This window comes from Pezoporus flaviventris, unplaced genomic scaffold, assembly GCF_033815535.1.
Source record: "Pezoporus flaviventris isolate CSIRO_AGI_PZ_B2104156 unplaced genomic scaffold, CSIRO_AGI_Pfla_v1 ptg000037l, whole genome shotgun sequence".
Classification (NCBI taxonomy): domain Eukaryota; kingdom Metazoa; phylum Chordata; class Aves; order Psittaciformes; family Psittacidae; genus Pezoporus; species Pezoporus flaviventris.
In genome coordinates, this window is record NW_026892585.1 from 23,086,928 (window position 1) to 23,099,605 (window position 12,678).

General features: G+C 38.3%; 1 protein-coding gene across 9 annotated transcripts in view; it reads left to right on the plus strand.

Annotated features, from left to right (window-relative positions):
- Positions 1–12,678, plus strand: part of RBMS3 (RNA binding motif single stranded interacting protein 3) — a 726,761-nt gene that overhangs the window by 571,032 nt on the left and 143,051 nt on the right. For all 9 annotated transcript variants that reach the window (XM_061464999.1, XM_061464998.1, XM_061464997.1 and 6 more), the window contains 2 exons: positions 1,537–1,694; positions 12,376–12,455. In XM_061464999.1, the coding sequence (XP_061320983.1) occupies positions 1,537–1,694; positions 12,376–12,455 (238 nt within the window). The remainder of the gene's footprint in view (positions 1–1,536; positions 1,695–12,375; positions 12,456–12,678) is intronic.

Below are 12,678 nucleotides of genomic sequence, written 5' to 3' on the forward strand. Positions count from 1 at the left end.
TAAGGAAAGCTGAAAACTTTCTTTGACTTCTGATTCCAGTATTTAACCACGCTAGACTTTGCTTTGTCATTCTTGGCCTTGCGAAGACAAGACGCATGAATCACAGCTTGAAATGATTTCTCTTTCCATTTTCAAGGCCTTGAATGTGCAAGGCAGTGATGGAGCAAGCATCTTGGTTCTGCCCCATCTTCATATGTAGAAACAGAATGTGTGATTCTTTGTGTTTGACAAGACAAATCTGCACTGATTTTAATGGGCTGTAATTTGCTTTAGTTAAACCAGGGCAGATGGCTGCAGGGCTTTGTGTAATTTCTTCAATGCAAGATTGCAGTGCTACTGTAAGATTATTAATCTGGTTTTAGGACACCTCATAGCAAAAAAAAAAAAAAAAAAAAAAAGGCACTACTGTTGTCAACTCTGCATTGAGCAAGTAAAAATTAGTTCTGCCCATTAAAATGTGTAACAGAAAAGAATCCAAGAATTTATCGCAGAGGGCTCTGACAAGTAAGGTATTGTCTGACTTACTGCACAGCATAAAAACTGCATCTTGTGGTTTTGGTTATCAAGCATTAACTAAAATTATGTAGTCATGTCTGGTCCCAATCAGGCTTGTACTGACAGGTGATCCGATAGTATGTAAAGCTCGTATCAGTGAAAATTGAAACAGAGCCATGAAAATTTGCAAGGGCTTAACTAAACTGATTTAATATAATCAAGACCTGGTTGTCTTTAGACAAGGTTTTTATTTACTGCTTTAATACATTTATTTGACATAGCATCTATGCCTCTTTTGTGTTTCAGTAGCAGTAGCTCGGCAAGCAAGAACAGGAGTTGGAATGATTGCCAAAAATGAAAGTTCAGCTTAGAAATCCAAATTAGAATGAGAAAGATGTCTTCACATTTGCTTTCTCAATTATTTAGAGTAAAGGCTATATTTTGCAAGATATTTTAATTCAGTCTGAGAATAAACATGTGACTTGTCTTAGCAGGTCCTTAGATTGAACTGCAGAGCTCCCCCCAGTCCAGTTAGGTCTTGTTCCACATTATCAACCAAGACACTTCTGATGGGGAAAAAAACCCAAAAAGTACTATGGAAAGTGTTGTGGGTTTTCAGTGAAGCTTGCTCATGATGAACATGTTGAATGGGAAGTCTGCAGGCTGGAAAGCACATCTGCTTAAAACGTGTTTTCTTTCTTTGTTTATGTTACCAGTGAGCACTTTTGTGGAAATCATGTTTTCTTCACAATCTGTTTGCTAAATCAGGGCACAAACCTGAGAACACTTGTTCATGAGTAATTTTCTATAATGAGTGGCATCACTGAATTCAGTAAGAATCACACAGAATTAAGCACATGCATGAAAGTTTGTAGAAATTTGGCAAATACGTTGTTGTCATTAACAGATAGCCCAGTTTTGCTTCTAATGCAACTATAAATTCTTGGCTTGGTCTTGTTTTGAGTAGCCCTCATTGTATGAGCCATAAGCTATTCTATTGTGCTCAGTCTAACGGAGGATATTTCTCTCATTTTGTCATAGCAACAAGAGCAAGATCCCACAAATCTATACATCTCAAATTTACCCGTTTCCATGGATGAGCAGGAACTGGAGAATATGCTGAAACCCTTTGGACATGTCATTTCCACCAGAATATTAAGAGATGCTAATGGAGTCAGCAGAGGAGTCGGCTTTGCCAGGTGAAACCTTTACACCTTTTTTGGTTCATTCACATTTTTCAGCTTTGGTCCTTCTCAAATGCTATTTTGTAACTCAGAAGTCTCATAGCTATTGAGAATGAAGAGCAGCATCTTTATCAGATCATGTATCTGTTCTTTCCACCAAACTGAAGAATACCAATGCAGAAGGATGTTCATTTCATTGTTCTAAATATAGTTCATTACGTGTATGTGTATGTAAATAAAAATCTCTTGGAACAGTGATCTATCTGTGCATTATTAAGCTTGGATAATAATAGATGTTCTACAGTCAGAAGCACACACTTGGTGAAGAAACTGTTTAAATGTTTAGCACAGATTTTGTAACAGGAAAAAGTAAATTTATCAGTTGGAAGAGCAAAGGGGAGGAACTATAACTGAAGAAACATGACTTCCTTGAAAGCTGCAGGGATCTCAAGACTGTGAGAAGAGTTTAAGAAGAAATATTTACATATAATAATCCCTGTTGGAGTAGTTAGATATTTTTGACAGAATGGACAGCATATTATCACCGTGTACTTCATTGTCAGCACAGATAGACAAGTTTCCGTGTTTACTCTCAGGGAATTATTATATAGATTCTCTTCAGCTTGAAGTATCCTTAAATCAAATAGTTTTCTTTTGAAAAGCCAAGGAATAGAGAGCTATACATATAGAAAGGTATTGAAAAAGCAAGTAAATAGAGAAATTTGCAATTGTGCTGAATTTTGAAGCAGAAAACTGAATCAGAATTCTTTGATGGATTCAATTCTTTGATGAATTCAGTTTTCTCTTCAAAATAAAAGGAAAAGTAGCAAATCATTGTTTTTGCAGAATATTCATAACATTGTGCTTTGTAGAGAATGCAAAATGACTTAGTCATCTAGAGAATTTCTTTGAAATGCACCATGTCTTGCCGTGTCATGGCACTTCTGTTAAGTGTCATAACATCACTGAGTGAAATGGGGTACTGTATGATAAAAAAGTGGCTTACAAGATAAGTGACATTATAGTGTTATCTTTGTCCTTGATGTGAAAGATCATCACGCATGAAGAATGTTAAGATAATGTTGTCTGAATTCAAATGGGAAAAGGCAAAACATTTATGCTGAAAGATGACACACTGTTCCTTATGATTTTTTCTAGCTCACTAAGTAGAGATTAGTGTAACTCAGGGATAAACTCGCATTTTAAAAAACTGACTTTGTGTGTGGAAATGTAATTATGTAACAAATTTCAAGAAACCTTTAGTGATCTAATATGAAGGTTGTGTAATTTCCCCTGCAAACTGTAGAGGGGTAAAGCCTTTGCTCCATCAAAGTATACAGCAGGTCTCCCATTGACTTGAACAAAGCCAGGAATTCAGAACCGTGGTTGAATGCTGACTCTTGTCTTTGCAGGATTATCAGTACAAGATTTAATTACTTGGCCACCTGACCCTTTTGTAATACAGTGCTATTTGGTATTTTTTCTCCTCCACATCAATCCAAATAGATTAATGTGTTTAGTTTTGCTTGTAGTCAGGAAGCTTTTGTTCTAGTCTATCTACAGTGTGAGCACATGCTGAGAGGGTATAAATGCAATACAGGTAGGAGATGGTAGCTGTATTTCAGTCCAGATAAAATTTTAGGAGTTCAGATCAGCAACCCGTATGGTGATCCTGTCAGTTATCCGCTGCCTTCTGACCTGGGGACTTTTATCACAGTATATCTTGCCTGCTTGTGGGTTGTGCCATGCTGCTTAGCACAGCTCTTAACTGAACCACAGAAGCACAGGAGAAAAAGTTAACTTTGCACACACTAAAATGATGCAGCATCCAGCAATTTTGAGATTTGGTGTTTCAGAGTTATTAATTGCTGTGATGATTAAACATTGCATTTTGATTCTGTCCAATTATGTGACTAGTCAATCTCAAAATAAGTATATTCAGAACGCAAATGGAAGTAAAGACTTCCGGTAGACAGTTACTGTCAGATTTTTCTGCTAAATGGAAATGATTAGTAGTATCATAGTACTGCAGGTGGCTACTTAATCATTTATAAGCAAGGTAACTTCAAATGTTCTTGGCTGAAAATTATCTGAGCAATGTCTGGCCACATGAGAGTTCAACCTCCTTTAAAGTTTGTATGTACGAAACTAGCTCCCTTTTTTAAGCTGTGATAGTATCTCTTTTGCATCCCTCAAAAGCAACTGGACATATTTTCCTGAAACTTTCTAGAGCATTTCACTGTGGCTTGAACCCAACTGTGCCTAGGTATGCTCCAGCAGAGAATCTGGGGAGGACAGTTACGAGCAAGGGGCCAGAGAAAGGAGGCTTTAGACTTTGCCTGTGGCTCCACAGAAGTTCTTCTAGTTGAAAGGGAATTGGCAGAACCTCTGGACACCTGCCTCTGACTCACCCCAGCCCATGCTTTGTACTTCAAAGCCATGCTAACTGGGTCCAGGCTGTCTGTGGGACCTGGCATTCTGCTGGGCTCGTGCTGCTGTTGTCATTTGGCAGCATGGGTTTCTGCTGACACAGGCAAGCAGAAGGTGGGACTAAACACAGTCTGTCATATAGCAGAGAGAGAAATTAGAAGGAGGAGGAGGCAGAAGAAATACTAGAAATAAGGAATTGGAAAAGGAGATGGTGTGGGTGAAAAGCTTTGAGTTCAGTCTGTCTTAAGATATCAAAAGAGGGAATGACATAGTGGTTCCCTGCACACAGGGATTTCATCACAAGACTTAAAACTGTAGGTGTTTCTCCTAAATCCCCATTGCTGGAAGTCATCTAATGAGTTCATCATCTGATCTTTCATTTAAAACATGTAAGTGGATTCCTCAGAGCTTAGAGCAAAAGCATAGTCCTTCATCCTCAAAAAGAAAAAAAAAAAACAAAGGAAAAAAAGCCAGAGGAACTGTATTTGGAGACTTTTTTTCAAGATGCAGTTTTAAAGCTGATCTCTTATGACTTGACTTTTGCAAACAGGACATTAGCGATATTGCTGGTGGTGGTTTAGGTAAAAAGCATATCAGAGGTAGTAAGAAAGAAAGTCTTTGAGGGAGGCTGGAATTACTGGACACGAAAAGGTGCTGAGTGCATGGAGCGAAATATTTAATGCTATCCTGAAGATTTGTTGTCTCTTATAAAGAGGTAACCGTATTTGCTGTAAGACCTGGCTTTCCACAGGCCCATAAAGGGTGGCTCCAGATGTTAAGGTGGGAGAAGATAAAGAAGTTACACAATCACAATGGAGCCACAGCAGCGGTGCCATCTTGCTAAAAGAGAGGGAGTATTTAGAGGAAGATTTCTGAGGATCAGTGATGATGCTACTTTGGAGGCAGAGAAGCATTAGCAACAACGGGGGATAAAGAACTTCAGGCATTTTAAGGCTGTATTTGTGAAGAGGGGAAATGCTTTGTTCTTCTTTATTCAAGGGTTTAATTGAAAGCATTTGAAAAGGTGCTGTAAATTTAGCTTGAACAAATCCATCATCTGGGATGGTAGTGCAGGCTTAGATACTATGAGGATCATTCCTGCTTTCAGTCAGAATAATGATCTGTCACATCCTACATCTTATCCAGGAAATTGCTTTGTAATTGATATCTCACATGAAACTAGAAATCCCTAATATGCCCCAAAGACTTTGTGTGTTATCTCTAAAATATTCCAGTGCCTGTGATGGCAAATTTCCATTGAAAGCCCCACCTTGGAAGGGGCACACAGCAGCACTGCAAGGTGCTGGGGAGGTCTGTAAAAGAATGTATCTCCAAGACCCTCACCTCTCCATCTCGCATATCAACCTGGACCAACTTTTGGTAGACTTAGTACATCCCTAAGAAAATGTCAAGCATGGAGCTGCGCTTTCAGGGAGAAGCAAACTCCCAAGAGGGACAAGAGGGGCAGGATTCAGGGACAAATATCAATGGGACTCTGTAGCATGAAAATGGATATGAAGCCCTTCAAGGTAAAGAAGGAGGAATAAGAAAGTTGGGTGCCATCAGATAATTTAGCTGAGCAATTCTCATAATCCAAGCCTGAGGTACTGTGAGTTTAATTGAACTCCTTGGGACATGGAAAAGGGAGCAAGGAAGCATTGGGATATACCTTAGGGAGGGACTTACTGATACCATTGAATCAATGAACTAAAAATCGTACTTTATAGCCCCACAGTTAAATACCATTCAGTATTATTTAAGTAACCTACCATAGGGATACTAATATTGATAATACCATACATATGTGTACCATACTCAGATGAGTAGTGGAGCAAGCATTTTTTTAGGTCTTTGTATATGACAAAGTGCAAAGAAAGAGTTAGAAAGCACTAACTTTTTAATTTTGTTTTCTGTCTTGTAACTTAAAACGACCTTGCAAGATTCACCCCCAAGCGACATTTTACAATGAAGTCATAAGCCTCTGAAACCAGAAATTTATGATGGAAATGCCGACAGTCAGACAGTCAAGTATTGCACTGCTGGCGGGCACCAGTATAATACTTAACCTGAGACTGTGAAGACAGTAGCATAAATCAGCCTGGGTCTAGGTGGAAATGACCGTGTATTCATATAATTCTTTTCCAGTAACATGAGAAAATTTATCCAACACAAACTGTCAAAAAAGAGTGTTATCATGCTGTTCCCAGCAAACGACCAAAGTCAGAAGATTCTCAATTAGCTGTCTGTATCATCTTAAAGCAAAATGAAGTTTAAAGCACATGCTTCCGTTCTTTTGTGACAGAGCTGGGGGCGGGGGGGGGACGGGACGTGGGGCTGTAGTGAGGCTTTTACCCACTTCGTTGCTGGGACTTTGGGCTTCATCCTTGTCTTTTCCGTACTTTTTTCTTTTGGAAGAGCTTCCAATGAGATGCTTTTCTCTGCCTGCATATGTTTTTTGTTAAATTTACCTCCTGCTTGTCTGCATTTTACATGTCTTAAAATTATTCTTTGGAAACAGTACTCAGCTACTGAAGTGGAGCAACAGAAAATGGGAAACAAGATTTTGAACCCCCACAGGATCATTTTTCTATTTATAGAAGTTTTGCATGGATTTCAATAGAAATGGACGTGCTCCAGTTTCCACTGAAACAAAACAGGAGAGCCAAGGCTTTAATTTGTATGTTCTTTTTCTCAAAGGAAGCTGTGCATCTTTCAAGGGGTTCAGGATAACGTAGGTGTCATTTAATTATATTGGATTTCTTCTGTAACAAGGAGTTTTCTCTATGGGGAGCAATGTAGCTCTATGCAGAGGTACTCCCTCAGGCAGCTCAAAATGGTCACCTTGGCATAACGGGCCATGCTGCATGGACCATATCCTCGGAGAAGCGGAGCCTATCCTGTCCTCACCAGAGAGGTTTCTGCAGATTTTGTATATTCATCTGAGATTATGAACAAACTCCTGTTGTTCATGGAAACAGGACTGAACATGAAGAATATGCACGCAAGACGTGTTAGGAAAAGGCATTATTTATGAGCAATGAGGAGAACTTGTCAAAATTAATATCTCTTCCTAGACTGTAAGTGACAAAGGGAACAATTTTCCAGCATAAAATGTATTCAAACCAAAAATCACAAACATCTGGAAGCAGTCTCTTACCAGCTGAAAAGTTGGAGACATAGCATAGCTAAGTCAGTTACAGGAGAGAAGAAAATTGCAAGTTGCAGCCATATCAGGCTCTTAGAATGCCTGGAATTATATTAGCAGAATAAATTAAATAAATAAGTGAACATGTTGACATAGAAGGGTGAAGAATTGAACATAAGGAGGTGCTAAGAAACCTCATACTAATCAAACCTGTCTTGTAGCTTTGGAGTATTTAAGACTGGAGATAATTTTCTCTGACCTCTTTTGTATCTCGTGAAGTTGAAGTGCTCCCACTTACCTATAATTGATATAACGCTTGTCTTTTACTAAAATATGACTTTCAGAAGTGATTTCAGCACATCAACCAGGAAAAAAAAGAAAAAAGAAAAGCCACCTCTTTTCTGTCTAATGTGTGCCAGTGGCTCATCTTCCTTGTAGTTAAAGGTTTCTGACTAATTTCTTTTTCAAATTTATCTGGTTCTTGTCACAACTTTCTCAGCAAGATTAAAGAACTGCTTAGTACCTAGTTTATTCTCCACACAAAGGTACTTATGCACTGCTATTAGACTGTCCCCCAGTCATCTTTTTGATGTGCTAAAGAAATTGAGTTTTTCAAGTGTGTATTCTAACTGTAGCCTCAGTTCTTTGGAGTCCTCCACTGTAAAATATTGCTATTCCCTACCTACTTCCATCTTTGCAAAATGCCTTAAAAAGTTGTCCTGGCTTCAGCAGAAGTAATTTTTCTCCTTCTCAGTAGCTGTTGCAGTGCTGTGTTCTTGACTTTCAGCCTGGGAACAGCGCTGATAACACCCATGTTTTCAGTTGTTGCTAAGTCATGTTTACTCTGACCAAGGACTTTCTGAGTCTCATGCTCTGCCAGGGAGGAGGGGAAGCCAGGAGGAAGCAGAGGTAGGACACTTGACCCAAACTAGCCAAAGAGGTATTCCATACCACAGCACGTCATGCCCAGGATGTAGAACTGTGGGCAGTTACCCGGAAGGGTTAGATCACTGCTTAGTTGTGCTGGGTATCGGTGGGTGGGGAGCGGTTGTATTCGCTTCCCTTGTTATTTTCCTTATCATTATAGCAGTAGTGGTTTTCTGTTATACCTTAGTTACTGGACTGTTCTTATCTCAACTTGTGGGAGTTACATTCTTTTGATTCTCGTCCCCATGCCTCCAGGAGCTGGGAGAGGAAGGGGGGGGAGTGAGTGAACGGCTACATGGCACTTAATTACCAGCTGGGCTTAAACCAGGACAAAAGTAAAGAAACATTGCCCCCAGGCTTTATTATCCATGCCTTTATAAATACAAGAAAACAACAATCATAGAATCATAGAATAGTTAGGGTTGGAAGGGACCTTAAGATCATCTAGTTCCAACCTCCCTGCCATGGGCATATTGCGGTCATAACAGAAATGTTGTAGTAACAATTTAATCTTTAAGTATTTACTCAGTATACAAAAAAATTATAGACTTGATTCTCATTTACATTATTATTATTATTATTATTAGGTAGTATGACTATAGGGTATATGTAAACCAAACCCATGTTTTACCACTAACTGGTAATTATATGGTACTGAATATTTCTTGTGTAATAATTATGTAGTCAGCATGTTAATCCTTGTATATAAATTTATGAAGTTATTTCTTGACACTGCATCAATCTTTATAATAAGCATATGTAAGAGCTTTTGGTTTTAAAAAGAATTCCTTTTCCTTTTTATTTTTCTATTTTTTTACTGTAAAGTTTCTCTTTTGTTGTGTTACAACAGCATGTAATGACTACGTTGGAGCCATTGTGGTCTGTAAAGAGAGTAATATGCTTTTATTTTTAAGTAATAGCACGACATGAACATCAAATTATTTGGTTGAGATACTTCCTTAAGTCCCCGCGTTTTTTTGTTTGTTTGATCTTTTACTAGTCATACTGAAATAACTCAAATTTGCAAACTATGGCTAGAAAACAGTCATAAAAACAGTCTTCCTTTTCCGATTTTTTTTTAAAAATCACTCCCTTTCTAATTGGATAGTATATGGACAATCTAGTTACACTGTATTTGGGAACTTTACAATTCAGTTTCTGAAAGCTGGAATTATACAGACACAGGTGAAAATAAATTATAATTTTGATTGGTTTAGATGATTATCTGTGCATCTAAATATCATAAAAATCTGGTCTATGGCTTTGATAATTTTTTTATTTTCTGCAGTGCATTTCCTGATTCAAAATAATACTCAGATGCATTATAGTTACGTCCAAATTGCATTTAAACATGAATTATTACCTAAGATCCTATTAGGATGAGCACCAAAAACATTCTGTTTAAGGGATTTTGAAAATGATACTTCTGAATTATCTGATCAACTATTTTTGTGAATTTTTTGTGACTTATCTGATCAGCTAGAATTTCTGTTACCATGTAAAGCCAATGCCCTTCCCTTTCCAGCAGGAGCTGGATATTTGTATCTTTCAATAGAAAGTTATGAAGCTTCTAAGGTCTTTGTCTTTTCTCTAGAATATTGTCATCTGCCACATTTTTTGATCTGTCAATTATGAAACAAAACCCAACACTAAGAAAGATAAAGAGTGCTCTTCCCCCATGCACTCTCCCCCCCATGTTTACCCATGCTCCAGTGACATTTTTTTGTAGAAAACCTGTCCCCTGCAAGCTAACTTTTGACATATAACAATCCTTTTAATGATAGTTTTATTAAATACCAGTTTCAACAAACATTTTGAAACATTTTTATCTCAGACAAGAAGAATAAATTCATGACAAAAAGCATATTTTGTCCATTTTGTCCATTTCCCCTGCGTTTCCAAACACTCTAGAATGGGCAAGTACTGCAGCTTTTTGAAGAACTATGTAGAATTTATTGGTGTGGAGTAACCAAGTATATTTTTATTGGGCTTCTTCCCACATATGGCTAGTCTTCATGGCTAAAACAAGTGAGAAGAGAAAAAGGAATGTCTGAATTGATGTATACAGACAGGTTCAGCTCATGGGTAGGCACCTGCCATAGACACTGCTACCTAGGTTGCTGATGTTGATCAGAATTTTAACTAAACTAAAAATCAGGGTCTTGTGATGGCAAATACCAGGCAATTTTAGTAATACATCTGGCTGTTCTATACCCCACATTCTTCCCAGTCAGTAAGCTAATCATCCTGAAGAACACAGTTTGAAAGGGTTATTTCTTAAAAACAGGTATTGTGGACAAGTGTAAATTGTGGTTCATACTGAGATGGCCCTGGGATGGATGCCGTCTACCCCACAGGCACAAGTAGCAGAAAGCACATGGGGACTCAGGTAGGGGAGAGGTGGATGCAGTTGTTACTCAGCAGCATATCTGAAGGGAACGTGTATAGGCAGCTTTGTCTTTTGTGCTGCCTTTTCAAACTGAGTCGATAATGCCAGTGTCGGTTTCAAGTGAAGCGTGTGCGAGAGTATAGATAGCTAGCAATGGCATTTGAGAGCCGTTAATTGTGAAACTTGAGAAGAAAATGTGCACATTCTTTTTCAGAGTGGTATTCGAATGATGGCCTTTTTATCCCAGAACACTGTGGGTTTCACTTTTGTTCTCTTCCCACATAAAATGCATGGAGTGCACTGAGTCTCTTTCACTTGGCAGCTTATATATTGCATTCTTTGCAGGGACTGCTTTGGCTTGTTAAAATGTACCCCATGTATTAAAATGAAATTGTCACTGCTGTGTGGTGCAACATAACATGGTTTGACATCAAGTGCCTGCAGCTACAGAAAACAGACTTTTATTGCATTTATTCTTTCACAGACAAGAGTCTCTAAAGGCTCGGTGCAGACAGTCGCTTATTTAAATCTGAATGAAGCCTAAGTGAACAGTCTAAGTTTCTGTCTTTTTGTGCTTGTAGAAATGGCCCAGCCCACAAAATATGCAGTGATATGACCTGGAAGGGACAATTTTTAATGATTCAAATCAGGATTTGTTTTTTAATTTTTTTTTTTTTTCTTGGTGGTAGTGGGGGTAATTCCTTTGAACCCTTGAGGACAAACTACTGCTCTATGTGAGCCAGTCTTTCCTAAAACCATGTAACAAGAGGGGTGGTGGATAAATTAATTTTAAAAATATCTAGACTGGTGGGAAGTAAGCAATATTTATGTCACTGGAGTTACTTTGCAGAGAGTACCTGTAAGCACTGGTGTATTGAAGGAAGATTGAACATGTTTTTTAATACAATTTTTCTAAGAAAAACGAAACCAGTGTGATTTTCCTTTTCTTTTTGCTTGCTTATTGGCTTTTCATTTCTTTCTTTCCTCTGTTTGAATTTTCTATAACACTCTGTAGCAAATTGTATCAGTTGTTCTATGACCTAGTGTGCGGGCAGTTTACAAGACCTGAATGGTGAATTCCCAGATGTGGTATAAACATGGTTTGGGATTTGACTAGCAGCTTTATATTCTTTGCAGTTCTGTCAAAAATACGTGTACCAGTTCATTGTTAATGCTTTAATTTCTGAAAGTTATCTTGAGGTCATAGGAGATAAACAGTAAGGCATTTCACCTACCAGTATTACATGTAAATTAGTCGTCACACAAAATTTAGCTTTATGTTGTAATAGGCATATATGCATTGTCTTTGCTATACAGTCTGTCTTTGCAGGTTATTTTTTTAACATTGTAAACCTTAATAATTGTTGTTTAATCCTATGGGGTCTTCTAAAAATCATGTTTTGTTTTTTTTTTCTTCATGCTATTTGAAGTTATTTTTGGTGCACAAGGCATCTAGAAACACGTCCTTTGCCTTTCCAAGCAGCACATGAGAGCATAAAGAATGTCCTTGTTCAGGGTGATCCCCCAGAGACAAAGGGGACTGTTCATTGACACTTCCGTGGCTCACACACAGCCGGGAGCGCAGCTGCAGGCTTTGAGGGTGGCAGGTCCTTCTCCCAAGCCACACCATACCGTAATGAGCTCAACCAGTTTCTCCACAAGAACAGCTTTGAAGATACCTCTCAGCATCTGTGCTTGTGCTTTTTTTCTCCTTTTGCTTTTTGTTGTTGCTGACGGAGCACTTTTATAGCAGCCTAGTAACATGAATTGCATCTGCCCCCATCCCACTTTCTTCTCTTTTCTAGGATGGAGTCTACAGAAAAATGTGAAGTAGTAATTCAACATTTTAATGGGAAATATCTGAAAACCCCACCCGGTCTACCAGGTAAGTCCAGCCATCATTATAATGTTTAAAATTCACTGAAGAGTTTAGAATACAGAAATGCTGGAATTTCTCTATCCTGTGTGAGCATGGCTTATATTACCAGCCCAGCTAAGAGGGTGAACCTCCCTTTTAGAAGCCTATCCTTAATGACCTGTAGCAACTTCCTCCTTGACCAAGTTTGTATTATTCAGACATTTATGCCTGACAGCAGTGAATTTAAGTA